Source organism: Passer domesticus, chromosome 1 (assembly GCF_036417665.1).
Source record: "Passer domesticus isolate bPasDom1 chromosome 1, bPasDom1.hap1, whole genome shotgun sequence".
Lineage (NCBI taxonomy): Eukaryota > Metazoa > Chordata > Aves > Passeriformes > Passeridae > Passer > Passer domesticus.
Genome location: NC_087474.1, coordinates 129,677,151 through 129,701,420, shown reverse-complemented (window position 1 = coordinate 129,701,420; position 24,270 = coordinate 129,677,151). Strand labels below are relative to the sequence as shown.

At 41.4% G+C, this 24,270-nt stretch overlaps 1 protein-coding gene across 9 annotated transcripts in view; it reads left to right on the top strand.

Annotated features, from left to right (window-relative positions):
- The first annotated feature begins 360 nt into the window (after positions 1–360).
- Positions 361–24,270, top strand: part of STAU2 (staufen double-stranded RNA binding protein 2) — a 169,196-nt gene continuing 145,286 nt past the window's right edge. For 3 of the 9 annotated variants that reach the window (XR_010347730.1, XM_064389317.1, XM_064389301.1), the window contains exons 1-3: positions 361–470; positions 18,343–18,550; positions 19,604–19,734. Coding sequence is in view for 7 of the 9 variants with exons in the window: in XM_064389317.1 (XP_064245387.1) it covers positions 18,352–18,550; positions 19,604–19,734 (330 nt within the window). In the remaining 2 variants the exon portion in view is untranslated. The other 6 variants (XM_064389309.1, XM_064389275.1, XM_064389302.1 and 3 more) reach the window with 4 other exon arrangements.

The following is a 24,270-nucleotide window of genomic DNA, read 5'->3' as shown; positions in this document are numbered from 1 at the left end:
GTCGGGGCTTCCTCCTCCGCGGTGCCGCGGTCTCGCCGTGCGGCGCGGCCCGGCCCGGCCCGGCCCGGCGGGGGCAGGTGAGCGCGGGGGCCCGCGGGGGCCGGGCGGGGCGGAGGGCGCAGGGCCCCGCGCCGCCGCTGGGGGCGCTGCGCGCCGCCGGGCCGGGGCCGGGGCCGGGCCGCGGACGGGGCCATTCGCGCGGCGGGCGCGGGGGGAGCGTGGCGCCGGCAGCGCTCGGGGAGCGCCCCGGGGGCGGCGGGCGCGGCGGGGGCGGCGGCGAGGGGGGGCCGGGGGGAGCTGCGGGGGGCGACGCCCGGCGCGGGGGCGGCGGGGCGGGGCGGCGGCGCCGGCGGGAGGGCGGGGGGGGGGCGCAGTGGTTGGGGCCGGCGGCGGCCGCCGCGGCGGCGGGGTCAGTTCTCTTTAGTGTTTGCCGATGTTGGAGGCGTCTCCAAAGTGTCCCCGGGAAGCAGGTAACCGGGAGGGAGGGAAGGGGGCGGCTTCAGCCGCGATGTCCTAGTCTCCGTCCCGGCTTCCCGCTCCTCCCGCCGCCGCGGCGGCTCCCGGGCGCGGGCTCTCCCGGCGCCCCCCGCCTCCCCGGGGCCGTGCGGGCGCTGCTGCGCCACGGCGCCGCCGGCCCGCTCCGCTCCGGCGGGGGGCGGCGGCGCCGACCCCGCCATCCACCGCGGGGCCCCGTCCGCCGCCAGCCGCCCGCCCGGCGAGGGGCGCAGGAGGCGGGCGGGGGCGCAGGTGGGCAGCGCTGCCATCCCCGGGGGCCGGGGAAGCCCCCTCTGGATCCCCTCCACTGCTCCCCGCTGCTCCCCGCACACGGATCCGGCTGCCGGCGGCGGTCGCTGTGCCAAGGCCGGGCCGAGGCCGGGCCGTGCGGCGGGGCCGAGCTCGGCCGGGACCACGCCGGGCCTGCCCTGTCCCAATCCCTGGGAAGGAGTTCTGTGCGACCCGAACTTGCTCCTCGTCCCACGTCCCGCCCGGGCCTGTCGCGGTGCGCGGCCTCGGGGGCGCACAGTGGCCGCTCCGCCGCCGGCGGGCGAGGGGCGCCCGGCACGGCTCGGCCGGTCCGCGGCGCGGACCTCGCAGCTCAGCCGCCGTGCGTTTGTGCGGGTGTGCTGGTCAGCCCTCTCTGTGCATCTCTTGCGCTGCCCCCAAACTTCGGACAGGGCCCCAAACTTTGCCATCAGTGCTGGGCTCTCCCACTCCCAAAATGGATGTCGGCATCTCTTCCAGCGATGGGCAGAGCCGTTTACCGGCCCTCGCCCAGCACGAGGGTTTGGGGAACGTCGTTGAGGTGGGACCCAGAGATACACTGCTGTAAAGTTGCCTAGTCCTGGCTTCTCATGGGCTGGGTGACATTTCCCCGCTGTTCAGGTGTCTGGTAGGAAAAAGTACATCTTGATTGCATCCAGGCCTGGAAGTCACAGCCATGCCCTCATGGAGAAGTGTGGGCTGCTTGGGCTTATCTGTGAGGGTGAATCCTGCAGCAAAGCTGTTTGCCTTGTAGTGCTCAGGGTCCCACCTGACAAGTCAGTGATACCCAAGCAAAAAATTACCCTGCAGTGTATCTGGCTGGTGTTGCCTTACGGCCAGCAAGCTGTTTCTGCGAATACCAAGACGTAAGCTTCTCAAGCCACGTTTGGAATGCTCCCTGTGCAACTACCATGGTACTAAAAAAAAGTTTATGCTGTACAAAAGAGTAGATAGAGTGCTGCTGTTGTAGCCCCTCTCCTTGCATGCAATACTGCCTTGAACAGTACTGAGGGATGTGTATGAGTAACTGCAGTGTTGCAAGGCGCAAGGAAGGCTGTTTGCTCTGCCATAACACAGGATGGTTGAGCTGTGCTTCTGTCAGGGAGCACACATTGGTGTATCTCACTTGTGCTTACCAGTGGCATCGAGCTGCTCAGGAGTAAGGTCATGCTAGGTTGTGTGGCAATTCCAGGTTAGCAGTCTACACCAGTGAAGTAATACTAATGCATTTAAGCCATTTGCTAACTACGAGGAGGTTCTGTATGGGCTTTGTTGTGACATTGCTGCTTATATAAACAGTGCCAGGCTGCCAGATTTCTGAATGAAATCTCTTTTTTTTTTCTAGAAAGTCAGCAGCAGTGTAAGATTTCCAGTACTGATTTCCAGCTGCTGAACCTTAGCTTTGACCTAAAAAAACTCAGAGAGAGATTTCTGCTCCTGCAAGTCTTTGCGAAGATTCGTATTGCTGCTAGCAAGGAACAGGACTGAGGCTGCCTGCTTGTTTGTAGCTTTTGAGGTGAAAGGACAGTTCAGATTTTCTTTTCTTTGCAGACAACTTTTCAGCCATGTTACTCAGCTTGGGTTCTGCTCGGCCTGGAGGCCAAAGTCTTTACGTATGTTTTTGCCAGCTCAACCTACCTTGTTTCCCAAGAATTACATAAAAATAACAATAAATTTGACTCATCTTAAATTCTGATTTAAGATAGTAGATTATGTAGAAACTTTTTCATTTTACTTGCAGAAGAACCTGATCAGAGGTGTTTTAATGACTCGACCAAGTGTAAATAAACATTTAACACCATCAGCCTCTTCTTTGAGGGCAAAGGTTAGATTTTCCTCCACAGCTTTGTAAACTTCACTCTAACTCTGGTTTACACTGGTGTGAATGTAGGAAGTGAATCAAATACTATGTGTTTTATTTGTAAAGTGTCATGACAAATGACCTTGGGAAGGTTAGGCAACAAGCCATAGTGAAGCAGATCCTCCTATTCCAAGACTGGGTCTCTAGCCATTAGGAAAGATGCACCTGTCATGCTCTATCTAGACAGTTTGTTTTGACCTGCCCAAAATATGTGGCTATTGATTTGTTAGTCTTTGAAAACACTGAAATACTCCCATCAATTATGTCCAGTCCCTCACCTCAAAATACATCTTCTTATGGTATTATTCCATTGGAGAGCTAATCTTATAAAGGAATGTGTGGGTTTTAGTGCCATTTTTTGGGCACTTATTTGACAGATATGGGCACAGATTTTTTTCTGATTGGGGTGCAAAGTATCTATTTCCTCATGCAGGTATCACTGATGTACTGGGGAAGGACCTAAAACTGCATTTTTTCAGGATAAGTGAAACAACATAACTTCTGTTAATGAGCCACCAGAGCTTCACTTTTCCTTCCACTGCTTACATTTATTTCCTATGACCAACAGCAAAATCTATAGGAAAAGAGACCTGTCTTTTACCAGAACTTATTGTTTTGTATTTATAATCTTTGGATCACTCATAGCCTGTATTTTTCACAATAGTTCTTGAATTTTCTCTCCTCTGAAAAGAAGAGAAAGAAAGACAGGGGGTTCCTTTTGGTTGAGGGACGTAAAGAGCACAATGCAGGGTCCTGTGGAGGCAGCTCAGGGAATTGGGCTGGCAGTTTTGCTCAGGAAGGAAAGGATAGTAAATGAGGGGGAATGGAATTGGTGGGAGCGCATAACAAACTCTGTGAAGAGAGGAAATAGAATCTATGTGTAGTGTAGTTAACACACATATATAATTTATATGTATATAAAAAGTCAAGGGCTCTGCATTTAGGGGGTCTGCTCATTGTCAGCAGTGAGTCACAATTGCCATTATCCAAAGTGTGTTTGCAGTAAAGGATCAAGAGTTCCACAAGAATTTGAGGGATGTCTTCTCAGGCACTGCTCTGGAAAAATATTTAGAATAAAACATTGCTTGTCACAACTCCTAATGTAAAAATGAATTTTGAAAAGCCATCTGTGGTAGTGTAACACTAAAGTCACATCTATGTCTGTAACTGCTAAAGATTGTTCATACTTCATCTCAAGGGCAAGTGTTTTGTGGTTTTGGTTTTGTTTTGTGGGTCTTTTTTGTTAAACTGGTAGTTTTTGGAGTGTTTCCCATTAATGAAATATGTCATACTGTGCCATATTCCATCTTTGCATTTGCTTTAGTCAACTATACATCTATACAGTACATCACTAGAATGTTGCAAATTTATTTCTATTTAACCAAATAAAATCAAATTATGAAATTTAAATTTTTCCTGGTAAATAGCACTTTTTTCATATTTAATTACTAATATTGTGACTCCACTATGCTTCTGTATCCCCATAATCTTATGATTTAGTCACCATTAAAATGATGGGAGGGAGGACTTTTTAGACTGGTTAGAGCTCAGGCTTTGAGCTCAGATCCCTGTTGGTGTCCCAAACCTGGTTATAACCAGCAGCCAATTATTATATCAAGTGAGTTAACCTCCAGTCCTTAGATTCTGGGAGAAATTAGCTTACTAAGCTTTTTACCATAGTAGCACATGCTCACTTAAGGGTATGTTTACAGTCTCATCTTCTGAAAACTTCCAAAGGATCACGGTGGTTCCACTTCCAGTTTCACTGCAAGCCAGCTTTGAGGAGGCTGTTTTGCCTCCAGGCTAAAGGAAATGCTTTTTGAGTCTAGGAGATCAGATTTTCTTGAAAAGTTTCTTGCAATGAAAATGGTCACCTGTTGGATCAAGAAAAGAGATGAGTAACCTAATTTTTATTGCTACTGCTTTTTTTTTGCACCTGTTAGGTGTTTGTAGTTCCCAGTTTTTCCTACAATGACCCCAGTTTAAAAAAGCAGTGTTAATCAAATATAAGGAAATATCAGTGTACTAAATGTGCAGATTGATATCAGTAACTGGAATTGTCTGGATAAGTAACTGTCTGCAAGTGATAGAGAACTTTTTCCATGTCGCACAGATAACACATCCATGCAACTGATACATTTTGAAGGAATGTTGTTCCCAGGGTGGAAATGTAGGCCTGGTAGAGGGCAATGTTGGATCACTTAGAAGCATACCCAGTTGTTCTGATACAAACAAAATCATGAATTAACACTCTGTAGCAGCTTTGGCTTTGTTAGACAAAGTAAGAACAAGAAGCAATCTAAAATTTCAGTTAAGTATTAGTTCATATGTTTGTTTAACTTTTCCCTCTTCTGCTGGTCCTTCTTCAGTCCTGGATACAATGTTGCTTTTTTCTTTCCACACTGTGGAAAATATTTTCTCTGCTTTTTGTTGCAGGTTTGGGTATAATAGTATTAAAACCAGCCTGCTTTGAATAGTGTTCCATCTGTGAAGACAATGTCCATTCAAGGGGGTATTTTGCTCAAGAGTATATACCCAAGAAACATTCCTTTTGTACCTGTTTGGGGCCTGGGAATTGTAATGAATTATTCCAGAGGGATTTTTCTTGAAAACCTTTCTGACCCTCTGAGAATTCAGTCCAAGACACTTACTAGTCTTGTATTAAATGTGTGTCCAGCTCCTGGATGGCAGCTATGGCTGGCTCATCTTTGTGAAAAGGAATGAGAAGCTTGTCCTGGATCAGGAGTCAGTTAAAGCTCCCTGTTTTTTCAGAGACATCTCAGCATTCTCTCTTAGCTGAATCCACTGGGTTAGGGATGGGGTTTGACCTCTTCAGAAGGGAGAGTGGCCCACATCATTGTTTCTGCACCTCTTTTCATCTGGCCAGTTTTTGTTGCTTAGAGCCTTAAGCAACTGAAAACTGGCTGAGGATGCCAGGACTGGATCAGTTTTCCACGGACTTGGCAGAGTTGCCGTTCATGAGGATGTTCTGGATCTGGACTTCCAGGCAACCATTTGCTAAGTCCCATGAGAAGAATTTAATATTTGATTAAATTCTTCAGCTGTTACATTACAAGGTTCTTCTGAAGCTGGCCATTTCACAAATTACTGTCAGTGGCAGTTCACCAGAGGAGGTAGCTTTGGAGGCCTTTTCCCTTCCCAGGGTGCCATTAAGGTACCTGGAAAACTTTTATCTCCTTGGTTCTCCTCAAATCTCAGTGCAGTCTGAGCCTCGAGATACTTTGTAACACTCATAGGTTACAGTAGGCACGAGGGCAAGCTACTGTAGCTGGTGAAACTTAAGTTATTAAATGTTTTTGAAGTATTTTGAAAGAAATGTAAACATAAGGTTCCCCGTCCTGGATTTGAAATTGTTTCTTTTCTTGGACACAGTAGTAACCGGAATCTTTTCAAGGTTTTTAAGCCAATCCTATGCTCACTTGGAATTTTGACATTAACACCAAAAAGTGATTTTATTTGCTGTCATTGTGAATATTGGTACTGTTGACCTCTGCTCAGGTATCTCATAGCTGACAGGAGCATGGGAGACATAGGTACCATCACACAGATAAACCTGATACATCCCAAGACAGGACAGGACAGAGCACTGCAGGTGAACAGGGTTAGCTGAGGCAGTTCTATTTCCAGGGCCTGCTCTGTTTTTTGACTGTGGTGTCTTTGCTGTTGTGCTGGATTGTAGATCTGCTCCACACCTCTGGGGTCAGCACTTCTACCTCAGATTCTGCTGTGTGTCATTGCAACCTAGACAGACTTTGGTTGACCCTTGGGCTAGGAGCACAACCCTTTGTTAACAAGGAACATCCATTTTTGCAGGGGGTTAGACTGTATTAGGCATATGTTTGTAGCCTAACAGCACATGTTCTTTTGGAGATCCTAGAAAATTGGGTCCTGTTTCCCTTTTGAAGTACTCTTTTTTAATTTGATTTTGATTTGGAAGGGAAGGAGTACGAGTCTTAGTAGTGAACAGAAGTGTTAGCTCCGTGCAAGTTCAAAAGCAAGTTTGTTCTTTTATGCTAGTTTAGGGTGGTTCCAGTCATAAAAGCTAACTTTACCCTGCTGAGTCTAATGGCCCTGGAGTCCTGAAAGTACAATCAGTGGTAAGAAAGACATTCCTTTGAAGGGCAGCTCTGAGCATGATCCACCCATCCATCCATCCTCTAGGTGGTCGTGAGTCTGTGATGTTACAGCATTCCCATTCCTAATAAACACAATCTTCTTTTTTTTGCCTTTGCTTAATTCCAGGTACTCTTTCCTAGTATTTCGAATCATTTCATGTTACCAGTGCACTAGCTTGCACTTTGAGCCAGTGTTATTCTTTGTTTTATTTCTGACTTTATCTGCATAAAAATACTTGAGACAATTCCAAATTTTAATTCAGTTTGTTTACATTTTTTCCTTGTAGTGGTTACGTTTATAACTTCCTTTGGTCTGGGGAAACGAGTTATTCTGAATCATCAGCTGTATAGATGAAGGTCTCTTATTTGCTATTTTATGGTGTATCCTACTTAATGTTCCTAAACACTAGTACATAAGTTGGAGGAAAAAGCCTGGTTTTGTTATGCTGGTTCTGTGCCCTCACAGTGTGCTCAATTTGAAACAAATGTCTTTTTACCAGCATTCTTCCTTTCTGTTGTTTGTTGTTACTTTAGTATCATCCTTGCTGATTCAACTCCAGAAATAACATTTTGCTATCCTGCCAGTCGTGTGTAGCCTCTGTGCTGCAGCTGAATTTGTGGCAGGTTTTTCATGTTCAGCTAATGTTTAGCAGTGATTATGACCTTGCCCCCAAACACAGCATCTTTAAACTTAATTTTCTCCAGTTGAAAACTTAGATTTTGTGCTTATCTTCAGTCAGAGATTTGGTAAGCCCAATCCAATACTCAGGAATTATTTTACCTTAATTCATTGACTGAGGAAAGCTGCACTTGCAATAGGAGGGAAGCTCTGTCAAATCAGTGTGGGACCCCTGATCTCACAGGTACTCTGTGCCTGTGAGCAGAGTCCCGGTCCTGTCCCCAGTGAGCAGGGAGCTAGTCTCTGTATGAACTCTATGTCCACATTATCTTATATCCAAGCAATTAAAAAACTGTCTAGGGAAGAGTTGAGAGTAGGGGGAACTCCAGGAATGTTTCAGGAACAGAAGGTGGCAATTTGACCCCAGCTGTTTCGGGGAGCTCCAACTTCTTGGAAGCTGTATGAGACTTCAGTGTGGGCACTCATCACTTTAGCTGTCAAATACAGTGATTTTGTTTAAATACACTCATGGAGAACAAAAAAAGGCACACAAAGCAGAATTCTATCTGCTTCCAACAATAGAGTGCAACACCTGTTGCTTAGTCCACTGAAACCACCTTCTCTGAGGATCTTGTAGCTGTTAATTATAGCCAGCAGACCACAGTATGGCAGGAGCTGTAACTTCATTTCAAAGAAAAGGACATGTTTCTGCTACTTCACCAAATGTGCTACTTCACATTATATGGGAGTAGTTTGTCACAGGCAATGAAGGAAAACTGAGATGATTTTCTGAATTCTATTAATAAAATGCAATTTTAAGTCAATGCAATTGAAGTCAAGAAGTAATTTTTGCCTGCTTCAGAGCAAAGTAACAGTTGGAGGGATGTTTTACTTAAAGTAAGAGTATGTTGTAATTTAAAATCAGTCAAAGCTTACTGGAGATTTTAGGAATGTAACTACTACTTGTTACCACAAATAGGAAAAAAAGTGCAGCTTTTGGAAATATATAGGAGAGAAATTTCAAATTACTAATTAAATCAGAAACTAGATTCTTGGAAGCACCTCACATTAGACTCCAATATCAGAAATAAGGAACCAATTACAGCTTTGATGTAAACAAGTCTGTGACCTCTGAGTGTCAAGTTTGAGTCATGTTTTTTCATTTACTTAATCCCTTTCTCCACTTTTAAGCTGATTATTGATTGTTAAACTGCTGGCTTAGGCTTCCCTTCTATTCAGCTATATTTCTTCAGGAAAGCTGACTAACTCATTTTTGTTTAACATAAGGTGAATGTGAGTTACCTGTATCTGGAGTAAGATGGTAGGATGACCACTTCATCTTTTAAAAATTGTTACGGATATGACTATGTATCACAGAGTGTTTGGGGGAGATACAAGTTTCCAGTTTTCAAGAAATCATAAATAGTTTATTGTCATGGTAAGGGAGGGAGCTGAAGAGTTACAATACTGGATGGCCAGCTCTTGTGTTTGGGTTAGTGCTTGCTTTCAGGTGCAGGAAGCAAATGTAAAAAGGATATTACCTCTAGTACTGGGTAGGGTGTGTGTCCTGCCTCTGATCTGTAAGGCATTATAGCTACCTGTAAGCTAAGTGTTGGGATCTACCTCAAACCATTATGAGTTTTGGATGAGGAAGGCCTCCCACAAAGAATGCTCTGATGATCACCTTGCTATTTCATGAAGGAGTTTCACATTTTCTTCCCTGTAGTAATTCAGGGTATCTTGGCTGGGTCAAACTGATGGCTGTGTCTGAACCAATATTGTCTGGATGGTTCAAAGTCTTTTCTGAGCTTAAAATTTGTGGCACTGTGAGAACTGAGTTAGCTTGTACTGGCTGTTGGAAATTTCCATGGCTTTTATACCATCTTCTCTGTTTTCTGGACAGGAACAATAAATTGAGATAGACTTTCTGATGAGATTATCTCAATGCAACAAACATTTATATAAACCAGACTGATTTTCCCCCTTGGGCTTTGGGTATAAACAGGTTGAAATGTTTTGAGATGCCAAACAGTTTCTGTTGCAACAGGTTGGCTTTCTCTTTCTTTTAGTTTTCTTCTGGCATTAGAATCTTCAAGTTGATAATGTTATTGATGTCCCTTACCATTTTAATACAAAATAGCAATCCTTTTTTCCATCATTTTTTCAGATTAATATTAGTAAAGTTTCTCTACTTAGGATCTCTGTTAGGATGTCTGTCTATGAAGTCTCTCCTTGAGTCTTTGAGTGGCAAGACTAGTATGTGCAGGACCTGACTGATTTCTCTGTTAGAAAAGAAAATTAGCCACATGTACAGTCTGGGGTCATTAGTTTTGCTGTCCACAGTAAGATGCACTGTGGCCTGAGTTGCTCTTTTCTCAGCTTTTTCATGTCAGCCTCGCTGTTGCCAGGGGAGCAAGGGAAGAGTTGCATTCCTGCCTGTCAGTATGCTCCACTTTCTGTTAAGTTTCTTGTTACAAGTTTTTATACTCTTGCTCATGCAAATGTGCACAATTGCAGTCAGTGCCCTAACCCCTGCATTTTCCATCCTTCTTTACAAAAAGACATGTCTCTGCAAGGGAGCTTATTTACTTCTGTAATTGTGTCTGTTAGTTTTAGTAACATCCATGATCACTTACTTGTTGAAGACAAGTTTGGCAGTAGACTTTGGGTGGGATTCAGTTGCCTGTATTTTGGCATCTTGTGCAGTTTGAGACACTAAGTTACCCTGTCTGCTTCTCAGCTGCCACTCAGCTGTGTGGTTAGCTAATCCTAAATTAGAAGCCTACTTGTTGATCGCCTTGAATAACTCCCTGGCTCTCCTGGCTGTACTGATGACTGGTGTAATAGATTTCTTTAAACACACACATTATTGCCATTTCATTGCCTCTTCATGTCAGAGTTTCTCTGAACTGCCTGCCACATGCCGTGTCAGATGTGGCATGAATCTTCACACAGAATGTCTGCTTCCTGAAGCAGCTGCTGTGGAGTAGGCAGGTATCCAAATGTGGTGTCTCAGAACACCTCAGCTGGCATTGTGTATTGGGTCTTTAAAAGACTCTAGTGGGTTCACCCTGGCTGGATATCAGGCACCCATCAAAGCCACTCTCTCACTTTCCTCCACAGCTGGACTGGGGAGAGGAAATATAGTGAAAGGTTTATGAGTTAAGATAAGGACCAGGAGAGATCACTCACCAAATACCATAATGGGCAAAACAGACTCAAATTAGAGATATTAATTGAATTTATTACTAACAAGATCAGAGCAGGATAATGAGAAGTGAAATAAAACCTTAAAACTACCTTCTTCCTGCCCCTCCCTCTTTCCCAGCTCTACATTCTCCCCCAGCAGCACAGGGAGACAGGGAATGGGCATTACAGTCAGTTCATGTTTCCTACTTGATGTTTTCTTTCAAAAATACTTTCCTTCATTTCCTCAGGAAGGTTCTTATTGATTGTACACGAGAGTTGGCAAAGGATAGTCCTCCGTGGGTGATAATATCTGAAAGTGTGGTAGGATTCGATGCTGTGACCTGCTGTTCACTGCAGCTGCCTGGCCTTTCCTTGCCTTCCTGGGGGCTTTATCTACAACTCTTTTCTGCTCCAGTCCAAGAGCAGAAGAAACAAATTGTAAGAAACTGTGGTATTTTGTCTTCAGGGACCAGGTTTAACACTGAGCAATAAGGGAAACTTTTTTGTAAGCCTTGCAGCTCCTTAAATTTTGGGTATTAGAACCTCATAGTCTGTGTCACTTCCTTTGCTTGTAAAATATCTTACCAAAACAATGAAAATGAAACAGTTATTGATTTCTCCCCCACCCATCTTATACTTCTGCAAAGTAATATGCTTTTAAGGCATCACTTTACTTGCTGTTGTGTATTACTTAGCTGTTAATTAGGTGGTAGCTATGTTCATACATTCATTGAAACTAAGGTTCTCTAGTGTAAAGCACAGTAAAAGAAAAGAAACCAGGCCACAGGTTTCTGAAGATGTAATCATCAGGGATGAGATCACGGCCTTTGTGAGGAACAGTGTGAAGGAGATGAACTTCAGTGTACAGCTTGACAGCAAAGCTAAGCTGATTAGCAGGAGCTGAAAGGGCTAATTCCTTGCACCACTCCAGGTCAGGAGTTTGTGGCCCTCTTTGTGCAGGTCAGATGCTCCTCTGATCTTTCTCCTTACCTGCCTCGTAAACTGGTTCAGTGAGATGGACAGAAAGTGTTGGCTTTTTGCTGCAGGGAGGAGAGGACATGGGATTGTCCCTTGCTATGGCAGCAAGTCATTAGATCAGTTTGGCTGTTAGCAAACCACTCCTGATAAGGCAAAAAGCTATGAAATTGATGGAGGAGCAAATGGGAAGAACAAATGGGGGACCAGCAGTAATACAGAAAAATACATATATATTTTAACAAATAGAGAAACCCTGTACAATTTCACGCCTAGTGTTTCATTTTTTTGTTATTTAAAATGTATAAATAAGATTAATTTTGCAAATAAGTCTGGATAATCATCTGCTGATTGTTGCTTTAAATCATACTCTTGCTAAACTGCTACTGTGTGGCCATTTAGTTACTTGATATTAGAAGACAGAAGTTCTAATTAGGCTGCTCTGAAGGTAATCCAGAGCTGTGTGGTTTTTGTCAAACCCAAATAAGCTACTAGATATAACACAGTAAAAAGAAATTGCATAACACTTAGAACTTCTTTAGTACTTTTTATAATAATGTCCACAAATGTATAAATATTTGCCATAATTGTGAAAAATGGCACACCAGAAATATGTTTTACCTTCAGACAGTTTTGTATGCTTTTGTGTAACTGAACAGAAGAATTAATATCAGAATAATAGAAGAACAGAGCATTTAATGGAATTTTAAAGCTAAGACTAAAACCAAACCCTTCTTAGTTAGGAAGCTGTGAACTCCTAGGGTTCTGTGACTTGGGAGTTTCACAGAAGAATCACATTAACAAGCTTCTAACCAAAATGGGGTTGGTCTGGAAAAAACCCTTGAGATGCTTGCTGTGTGCTTAGACACTGCCTTCAGTCTATTGGATTGCTGTTCCTGTACCTTTTAATGTTTTCATTAATGATGTGGATGAAACAGTACACTTATTAAATTGGAGATACTGTAAAGCAGGCTTAGAGAAGACTTGCATACATTTTGGAATTAGAATTAAAATTTGATGTGATCTTGAAAAGAAATGATTGTCTTTTTTTTTCTGTTTTGTTGGGGTTTTAGTAACAAAATTCAAGGAAGACAAGAACAAAGTCTCATTAGCTAGGAAACAGCTTCACAAAGAGAGCACAGCCTAGAGCTTTCTGGGTAGCAGTTCTGTAGAAAAGGATCTGGGATCATTAATGTAATACTGTGGTGAAAAATGGACACTGATCAGAAAGTATAAGCAGAACTCTTGGTTATATAAAATACAAGATATGTCACGTAATTTTTCTTGCTCAGCAGTGGCTGGCCCTCAGTTGTTCCATTTGTAAAGTCCTTCACAAGTATGTAGTATGTGCCACCATTATGTACTCGTGCACAGATTAAATTTGGTACTCTGGGTTGTATGACTGAGCATTGTGAAAGTGTGGTGACTACTGCATATGTGCATTTTCACTTTCTGCACAGATGAAGTCCAGCCTTCTGTTTTGACTGTTCAGACTATTAGTTTCTCTATCTGTTTATTGTACATTTAACTTCTCTTTCTAATACTGCTTTTTCAATTTTCCCACATTGTACAAGTCTGTTTGGTTTGAAATCTCATTGTCTGTGCTTTCTGCCTTTTGTGGTATTTTATCTACTTTATCTGTCTTTATTTATTCAATTACTGTGACATAGTCCAAGAATCATTTCACCTGAGCATTCAGTTCATATTTTATGTCACAAGATCTAAGGTTATAAAGTGATTCCAGAAAAATACAAAAAGTAATAATAATCAGAAGAAGTGTTAACTAATTATTTATGCTGCATGGTGCTTTTAGCATGATACAAGTATAGTCACAATTTTTAGAAGTATTCTGCATCTGCAAATGTAACTAAATATTTTGCAGCAGATTTGCATGGCCAGGTTTTGGTGACGGAGGCTACAGGGGTGGCTTCCATGAGAAGTTGCCAGAAGATTCAATTGTGTCCAGCGGAGCCAGTGCCAGCTGGCTCTGAGATGAATCTGCTGCCAGCCAAGGCTGAGCCCGTCAGTGTTGTTGGTAGTGTCTCTGGGATAACAGATTTAGAAGCAGGAAAAGTTGCTGCACAACGGAGAGGAGAGGAGAGGAGAGGAGAGGAGAGGAGAGGAGAGGAGAGGAGAGGAGAGGAGAGGAGAGGAGAGGAGAGGAGAGGAGAGGAGAGGAGAGGAGAGGAGAGGAGAGGAGAGGAGAGGAGAGGAGAGGAGAGGAGAGGAGAGGAGAGGAGAGGAGAGGAGAGGAGAGGAGAGGAGAGGAGAGGAGAGGAGAGGAGAGGAGAGGAGAGGAGGAATATGTGAAAAAGCAGCTCTGCAAACAGCAAGTTCAGTGCAGAAGGAATGGGGAGGAGGTGCTCCAGGTGCCAGAGCAGAAACTTCTCTCCTCTGCAGCCCATGGTGCTGCCCATGGTGAAACACGGCAGCCCTATGCCCCTGCAGCCCATAAAGGTCCATGGTGGAGCAGAGATCCACCTGCAGGCCATGGAGGAGACCCACAGGATCTGTGGCCCCATAAAGAGAGACAGGAAAACATGCTGGAGCAGATTTACTGGCATGACTTGTGACCCTGTGGGAGGCCCTACTGGAGCATTCTGTTCCTGAAGGATGCCATCCTGTGGAAGGGCTCCAAGCTGGAACAGTTCACCAAGACCTGCAGCTTGTGTGAAGGACTCACATTGAAGAAATTTGTCGCCTGTGGGAGGGACCCCATGCTGGAGCAGGGGAAGAATATGAAGAGTCTTGCCCTTAGCAGGAATGAGTGGCAGAGATAACATGTGATGAACTGACTGTAACCCCCATTCTCCATCTCTCTGGAGAAGGTAACTGAGTGTAACCCCCATTCACCTTCCCTCTGGAGTCATGGGGAATTCAGGAGTGAAGTTAAAGCCTGAGAAGAAAGAATGGGTGGGAGGAAGGTGTTCTTAAGATTTAGCTTTTATTTCTTCTTTTCCTACTCTGATTTGATTAAATGAATTTATTGTCAATCTCCCCAAGTTGAGTTTGTTCTGCATGTGACAGTAATTGGTGAGTGATCTTTTCATGCACTTGTCTCGACCCACAAGTGTTTAATTATATTTTTCCTCTCCTGTTCAGCCGAGGTGGTAAGCCATAGAGCAGCTTTTGTGGTCACCTGGTGTACAGACATGGTCAACTCACAACAACATTGTGTTTCCTGATATATTAAAAAAATGAATGGACTATTTTACAGCAATATTTTCACTTTAAAATGTGAGAAGTTTTGTTTTGTTGTTTTGGCGTGAGTTTGTTTTGGTTTGGTCATTTTTAGTTTGTCAGGAAATTCACAGCTTGTAGGTAGTTTAATAAGAAAGTCAGTGCCAACTGTTTAATGAAACCTGTGTAGCTGCCTATGTAGTAAGTGCCCAAAAGGGGAAGTGAAGTAAAATTCAAAAAATGCAATTCTAGTATATTTGCATCCCTTTATGTTTGCAATTGCATTTCTATTGCATCTGTGTGAGTGACACTACAAGGAGAAACCATTGCAGCATCTCATAAGACACCATAAGCCCTGCAGTGTAGCCTTACAAAACCAGCAGCACTGTGACCTGCAGACTTTGACTGGATAGATGTGTGTGATTAAAATGTTGGGAAATATAATTTCTGTTGTGTTTTGGCATGGCAGCTGAGTAAAGGCACAAAGCTGGGAGGCTCAGCTGTGCAGTCCAGCTTTCTCTGAAAGCTGCAAGTGTCTGTAACCACTGCTGAACTTGAAGGGAAACCTCTTTGGAGACTCTTGGGTGTAGGAATTTCCTAGATATGAGCTGGGTAGCTACCTGAAATTGGGTGTGGGGATTTTTCTAATTGCAATCTTAGTATCCTAAATGAACCATCACTTTTGTATATGTCAGCTTTTTCAAAAATATCTGCATAGAATATATAAAAATATTTTGATTATATAACTGCATTTCATCTCTGACCAGCTTAGTGAAATCTCTCCCTCCCCCAAGTCAAACATTTTATGTAGCCATGTATTTTATTAGGTTTGTGCTTGTGGCTAGGAGGCCCCAAAATATTTTTGCTTCACTGTTTATGAAACAGTACAACACTGGTGTATATATGTAAAAAATGTAAAGAAAAGGTGGAACATTGAGTTTTTGACATCTTTTGTGATGATGTTGAAGATTGGCTGCCTGGTAGTGTGAGAATGACATGCCACTGCTGTATCAACTGTATTATTTCTGTTTTCTCTCTCTACTAGTGGATTTTTAGAACTGATTACAAATTTATTATCTCCATATCTCATCTGCTTAAGAGTTAATCTCTACGATTATATTACAGCCTTGGCATCTTTGCTTATACAGGTTAATTTGCAAAATAGTTACAGTTTCTTATAGGAGTTCTGCAGTGTTAAAAAAAAGCAACCCAGCACCTAATATGTTAAATTCTGATTTCAGAATTGAATTTTCTATGTACTTTAGTGTCTTTTTTTCCCTAAACGTTATCTTGTTCATCTTTGCAGTTCCTCAATACTATTCTTAAACTGAGTTTTCTTGTTTTGTCCTTACTAGGAAAGGATCCCTCCCACAATTTCTCCCTTTAGAACATCAGTACTGTAGAACATAATATTTTATTTGTTAGTAAGTTCTGCTTTCATGAGGAATAAACTTTTAAAATACTGGAAGCTGAAATGGTAATTCACAACTGGCAGGGCTCAAGACCAGGTGTTCTGTGGTATTTCATGCAGTACCATATGAGTGATGCCTTTCTCATACTCATGTTTGTAGGATAAAATGCTGTAGATACTGTGAGTTTCTTGAACTTCAATCATTTTATGGTATTTCATGTTATGTTGGTTTCATTTTAAATATGTTTAAGACATATAGCCTGATTCTGCTATGATTGACTTTAATGCTTACAATTAAGAATATTTTTCAATTAATTCTTGTTTATACTAATGTATTTAAAGTCAGAAGCAGACATTTCTGCACCAAAGACTTCTATAATTCTACACCTTCTCAGTCTTTAAGTTAGGCCTTTCTAACAGTACTGCTGTATTGTATGGCCTTTGTTGTGAAGTGATAGTAGGATTTTTACGGTATGAATCTAATACATGTTTTTTTGAACAGGAGGTATTTGAACATAGCTAAGTGTTTATGTATATTTTAAATCTGTCACAATTAGTATCTCACTGAAGATACTTATGAAAAGGGCAGGTGATTGCATCTCAATTTTTAATTTTTTTCTACTTTTGCCTTTCTAGAGACGTAAATGAGTTATGTGTCTTTTCTCAGTAATAAAAATGGCATTCCAGTATGAACCTCTTCTCCAAAGCACAGAGTCACAGTAATAGGAATTATTATTTTCATTACACTAGTGCAACTGTGTTAAAGTACTTGTACTCCAAGGTGTAATGAGTGATTTGGGATCTTAATCCAACAATACTGTTCCTCTGAGTAAAGATACTTGGATATTTTTAATGGATTGGGGAGAGGGGGAAAAAGTACTGATCAAAAATTTCATGTAGGTAATTCATTTCAATAAGCCTTCCATTAGAAGGTTTCTCAGATGTTGAATGGATTTGTTTGGGGTTTTTTTTGATTGGGAGAGAGAATTACCCCAGCAGAAGAAGCTAAGAGCTTAGTAGTAAGCCTGTGATGGATGAGAGCAGGAACCCCTGCTCTGCCTTAGCCAGCAGGACCAGAGCTGCTGCTGGGAGAAGTCCCAGTTGCCCAGGCCACTTGTTGGCTCTCACAGGTTTTATCTCTATCCACTCTGTATAGATCAGCTCATGTGTATGAACCCCAAATAATACAGTCTGTGTCCATGCTGCTGAGTGAAATATATCAGATGACTGACAATGACTGGTTTCTCTCTTAACTGAGTGGATTACCTGGGATGCCTGCAGGCACCTAAACTGCTCTTGCATAGTTTTTGCAGCAGCAGGAGTTCTCAGCCAGTAGCCCGAATTTTGCCAAGGAACACAGTCTCAGTGAGTAATATGGAGTAGTGCCCTGACCATGGTTTGTTTATGCATGTAGACCTAGCCTGAGAACAGGTATTGGCAATAAAGAAACTAATTTGGGCAGATTAAAAGAGGTAATTAGTACCTCTTTTAATTAGTACCTCATATTTCAGTTAAATGTTTTAGCCATTGGGTTCAAGGCTAGTTCAGGAAATCTGCTACCTCTGCCAGTAATTTATGTAAGGAGTGAAGTACTCCACCTGTTGACTGAATAAGCAGTGATTTTTTAAAGAACTTGCATCATTGGTGGTGTTTTGTTTTTTTTTTACTTGCTTGTTTGTATTCCATTCCCCACCCCCTCATATTTTCTAGTTTAGTACCCGGCCAGGAAAAAAAAAAAAAAGAAAAAAAAGAAAAAAAATATTTTCTCCTGTGGCCTTATTTGATACTTCTAAGGTGCACTTTACTGGAGAAACAATGGCAAAAGTTTGCAAGTTTGCTATGGCAGTTGGTTGCAAAGTCATCCTCTCTTGAAGATATTGGCAAGTTCTTATCTCATCTGCAGAATAATTGTTTAGAGTTTAATTCTAGAATAGTAGTTCTTCCTGATGTATTTCAGGCAGGATGACCCCAGCATTGAAAAGCAGAACCTGGAGCCAAGGTGTGCAGTTTCTTCTCCAGGGATGTTCTTTGGCTCTGAGCTCTGTTGCTCTGTGCATCCATTTGGAAGTAATGTTTGCAGGGGCATGACTTTTGTGGACAGTTTTGTGACCCGGATCCAGGAGCAAAAAAGGAGTGTTGCTAATAGCACTGTAATCATTGAACATTCAAAATGCAGAGTGCTCTGCTGATAATAATGTATTTATTACAGTGACAGGCAATGGCACAAGTTAAAATGCAGACTACAGCAAACTTGTCTGGACCCACCATGGCCCCTGTGGTGCTACCCCTGCCAGTTACAGCTACAAATACACTGACCCTGCCATCCTCAATTAATGGATCCATTTCAGAATCGGCTGCCAGCTGTAGCAGTCCTACTGCCAGCCTTGTGGATTCCGCATCTTTGATAAACTCACCAGGTAAGTTGGTCCAGATTTATTTTCTTTGGTGTTCAAATTAATCTTTTTGATGACTTTTTAACTTAAAAAAAATAATAATTTCGTCTTAAAGATTATTAAAATAAAGGAGAAAACCCACATAGAAAAATGTTTTGGCTAAATAAACTGTTTAGTTTCTTTATTGAGCTCAGATTTGGAGTGAAGTTTTGATCAATGATGTAAAAGTTCAGGAAAGAACATGTCTACTTTGTCAAATTCTCGGTGTATCTTTTATAGAGAAGTTTTAGTGGAGCAGGAAGGTCTCCAAGTTTATTTCTTTTCCCTAGAACAGAATGTCTTCTGAGTGCTTGGCAGTATTTGGTGTTTCTTTTGTGGCCTAAAAACGCTGTAGTTTCTATGCTGAACTGGGTGTAAAATGCAGAAGTGTTGTCCTAACAATTTAAGCAAGAAATGGCAACGTGTATGTGTTAGGGATAAATACAAATAAATTGCAAAAACTCCACAGAAAGTGAAGCAGTCTAAAGAAAGCAGAACTAAATCCTTAATGGGGGAGGTGTTCTATGGAAGTGTTTCTGAGGGTGACTTCGGTATTGTGATAAAGTCTAAAACTTTGGGAAGAAGCTGGCAGAAACAAGTGGGGACCTCAGAGTTTCATCTACTGTATTTGTCTCATAACTCTTATGCTACCCACTTCTGCTTCAAAGAGTGAAAAAACTGTTCTGAAAGAATAGTCAACTCCAGGAACCAGTGTACCTCTGACAGTAAACTTTGGTGATACAGAAAATATAGAATATGCATATGCTCTCCTGCACTATCATCTTTCATAAAGACATTTTGGAAAGAAATTGTATTGGGGCTTTTTTAATTGCATGTAATCAAAATTGTTATTGGGAACTACATAGTCTCATGTGATTAATATATAAATGGTATTTCAACTTTGTATTTAGCATATTATGCAAAAGTTGTGTTTTAGCCAAAGTATTTCCTTTTTTAAGCATGCTGCTTTTGCAAAGCTTTGTGAAGTTGTGAAGAGAACATTTCTCCACAAAAACTTTACAGACTCTTTATTTACAGCTCCTCTCCAAGATAACATGGCAAACCCCAAAGAGAAAACTCCAATGTGTCTGGTAAATGAGTTAGCCCGTTTCAATAGAATTCAACCCCAGTATAAGCTTCTGAATGAAAGAGGGCCTGCTCATGCCAAGGTAAGGTCACAGTTCCAGGTGATGAGCCATACCTTACATGCTGAACAGATAATATCATGGTTTGGACAAATGTGCTTGTCAAACCCAGCTACATTTCTAGTGTAAGGGCTTTCTTCCTGTTCTTTATTTTGCTGCTCTTTTATACCACACTTTCAGAAAGTATGCCTGTGTTTCAGTTACAGAAGCCCTGTAGATCATTTTGTACTTTACTTTGTCTCTTGTCTTTGAATTTACATTTGCTGGTCTTTATATAGACCTCATGAAGGTCTTTTCAGAGTATCACCACCCTTCCTTAATCTTTCTGGGGCGTTTGCTTTTTAGGCTGCATGAATCTTTCTCTGCAGTCAGCATGCCTCTGATAGCTACCTCTGCATTTGTTTCATGGTAATGCAGGTGATGACAAATTTATGACATTTTTTAAAGTGCTTATTGATGCAATTTTTGTCCATGAAGTTGATAGTCTATCCTTGAGTCTTGCATTCTAGGGCACAAACCTTATTACTGTGCAACTTTACATTGTAGGGTTATACTAAAACTCCTAATGTGATTATAGCATAGAGACTTCTAGTGATTTTACAGCTAATTCTGGCCACTTCATGGATGGATGTTCAACTTAATAAGTAAAAATTAGGATGCTTTCAGATGATGGGGAATACAGAGGAATATCCTCATGGTAATTTTTGGATATAATTTTGAATTTCCTCCCTACTTAGGAGAAAACTGGGGGAGCAAAAATCCTAGAAAAGTCTGAGTGACACACTGGCATAATTAGTAGCTGCTTTGTACATGGTATTTCTGGAGTGGCCAAATCACACCTGGCAGTGGGGCCAGGGTGTAGACTAGTAACAGTTTCAGCTCCTCATGGTCTGTCTGTGCCCTTGTCCCTTGTTCCTGTGTTGCACACTATGTTGTCAGCTCGTGCAGAACTGATGCAAATCACTGATCTTCAGCGCTGGCTGGCGATGCTGAACGTGTTACAGTGGTGGAAATGATGTCAGCAGGTGTAGGGCTGCTTTTAGCATCTTTCGTTACAAATGGAAATTGCAGAGCTCTTCCTCTTCCTGGAGGCGTTTGGCACCACAGGGTACACTGGCTGGTTGGTTTTAGGTTGCAGCATATTAAATTTGTTGGCCTTTCTGTAACTTCTCACTATTGTGTTTTTTGTGTTACCTTTTTTTCCATTTCTGTGAAAAAATAATTACTTTGATTGGGATGTGGTTTTGACTGTTTACATTTCTCAGCAGTAAGGAGATTTGAGTTATATGACATTAATATTATGCTTACAGTTTTAGTAGGATAGGAAATTGTTCACATATGGAAGAGGGACCCTTCTCCCAAGAAATTGGCAACAGGATAAGAGGACATGGCCTCAAACTGTGCCGGGGGTGGTTCAGTTTGGACATAATGAAAATTTTTTTTGACTGATAGAGTGATTAAGAATTGGAGGTGATGGAATAGCTAGGGAGGTGATGGAATAGCCATCCCTGGAAGTTTTCAAGAAATGACTGGACATGGCACTTAGTACTATGGTTTGTGTAGTATGGTGATGTTTGATCAAAGTTTGGACTTGCTAATCTTAGAGGTCTAATCAGCTGTATTGATTCTGTGATATGTTTGCTATTACTTTTAAAGGAATTGATATCATTGAAATTACTTAAGTCTGCGTTACCTGCACTTCTGAAATCCAAATTTTCAATGGATTTCATAATTTTTCAGTTTTTCAGTTTACCTTGTTCTTTTAGTTGTGCTCATAGTGGTAAAAACATGTAGTTATGTGCTCTATAGACTCAGAAAGATATTAAGTCTAATTTTGATCTGTGTAGTGAGATAAAAAAAGAGAAATTAATGAAGAACAAAGGTGATATTAATAAGATTATGCAGGTTTTGACCTATGAAAAGTGAAGAAAGAGGTAGAATTTATTATGACTCTCTAAGCATTTAATATCATGTCTTGCTAGTGATATGATATACTTGACAGAATATGTGAAACAGACCTAAATCTGTCCTGGGAAGCATGACCTGAAGGATGTAGTGCTGCTGTTGCTCTTTGCCATTCAAGGAGCTTCTCATATTGCTTTGCTCCTACACGTACTCTGTCCCTGACCACTGGTAATTTTCACAATTTTCAGACATGCTCTACAGGATAGCTGTCTGTGTCGTGATCACAAATGCTAGTAAAATTTTGTAGTCTTTTTTCTAGTTATCTCTGGAAAATAAGTTTAGACAATTGGGGTGAAATGGAAAACTAGAAATTGTGCAGCTGGGAGAGAAGTGGCTCTTCCTAACAGTGCAGTTAGGGTTTCTAGGAGTCTGCCCTCCAGGTGGATCCTTCATCATAAGAAAAATCAGAAAGTCTTTGTTAGCATAAATGATGTTCCGGAGTACGTAAGTCAGATTGATCATGTCTTCTGTCCTTCCATATCAGTGTCATTTCAGGACACAAATTTAAAAAGAACAGTGGCAAAAGAAAGTGGATGGTGGTGCAGAAAAGAGAGAAAGGGGTAAGGGATGTAGCACTTCAAAACCTGGGAAGGAGGAGAGAAGGTTTTACACAGAAGAAGTGAGGACTAAAGAGTAGTCAAAACTTAGAGACTGACTTTACAAGCACAGCAGAGTGGAAACAAGCACAAGTGTGGTGGCCTTTGCCTTCTGCTCTCTGGACATCAGGTAAATTATGTTGGGTGTAAGGAATAGAAATTTCCTCAGGTGAGAAATGTCTCTCAGTCAGTAGCAGAACTGTTAGCTCTGGTATTCCAGGACTTGAATGTTCCTTGTTTGCTCCAGAGTTTGGATTTAGGAAGGTTTATTCCTTTAATAAAGGAGTAAACCTACTTCCATGTTTGGGTTTTTGCAGGAGTTTTGTTGGCAGATGTGTTAAGTGACAAGGTGCTCTGACTGGCAGAAATTTACTGAGCAAGCTCTTTATCATCTGGAGTTCCTATTTATTGCTTCAAGCACTAAGAGTTATAGGTAGATAAGTAGCATTATTAATAATATTTTAATTCAAATTTGGGATTCTTCTCCTCCTATAAAAATATTGTACTGATACTTTCTTGCAAAATATAAAATATATAAACCTCAGATCCAGAGCTCAAATTTCAACTTTTTCAGTAATAAGGATGTATGTTTGTAGGTAATTTATATAATTATGGGTATTTAGTTCTAATACCCATCTTAGCTTTCAGATGGGGGTAAAGTTTGACAGAGTGTAAAATTAAGAGACTCTTTTTCTCTTTCTTCCATGAGGAAATTGTTGTGACTACTGTGGCAAAAACAACATGGCAGTAGGAGCTGTGATACAGGGACTTGCATTGTGCTTCTGAAAATTACAGTAGGCCAAAACTCAAGGCTGTAATTAAGACACCAGTATGTATTTATAGCATTCAGTTTGAATGCAGTGGGTGCATGTGCAGAGGGCTGAGTTGGGAGACGCATACATACTTGTGTTCAAATGCTTGTTTGCAAGTACATGCTAAAAAAATGTATATGTAAATGCAGATTTAAAGGCTGCCCACCATATTAATCTCTAAAAACCTGGTCCTGAATCTAGCAAGTTTAAATAAGTTTAAAGAGAGCTGTTAAAATTTTACTTTATATACTTATTATATTAATATGTAGATCTTTTTTTTTTCTTTGTCTCAAGTGAATTAGTCTGTTTTCTGAGGTAGGTGAATCTTAGTTTACTCTGTGTATCTGACTATTAAGTCCTGCCTTTTATCTAGGGATTATATGGCAAATATATCGAGTTTCTAGCTTTTCTCCCCTTGTTCTCAGATGCTCAAATTTAAACAGAACACGGATGTATCATACAGAAAATAGACTCTATCTAATATCTTAAACATGCATTGAGTTTTATCGGCACAGTTTGCACAGCATGGATACTTGAAATAGCCCTCTCTCACAGAATTTGAAATATATGGTTTTTATCAGTTAGTCCATTTCTAATTCTGGATGTTTACAGTTCCTGTCCTCACTAGATTTCACATTAAGAACTGCAGTTTCATTAAAAAAGATAAAAATTCTTTTGCTTCTTACTTTATCTTTTTGAACATGCTTGAGTTGTGACTCTGCCCTAACAAAAGGCATTTTTAGGAATCTGGGTATGTGCAAAATTAATTCACTCTGTAAAACTATCTGGGCCAAATTCTCTGCTGCCTTGAGAAGTGTGTAGTGATTTATATTCATTCATAATCATTACAAACTTGATTTTTTCTCAGTAGCATGTTTAGTATTTGTTTTCTACAAGGAAAGTGACTAAACATACTCAAATATATGAAGAAATGTGTTCACAGCTGACGTGTACATAGTGTTCCAAGAGCAGAGGATCAGTTTGAAGTTATTACTTGGTTTAAATATTATTCTGTTCTTTGATAATTGACATTACCATTACACTATTTTACTTTGTGATTTGAAAGGCCAAATGTTGCTCACTGATAAGGTCTCACTGATCTCTGGAAGAATCAGATGCTTTATCTGGGAGTTGAATACAATGAAAAGAGAGCCCGGTTTCTCTTCAGCCCTGCAAGCTTTTATACA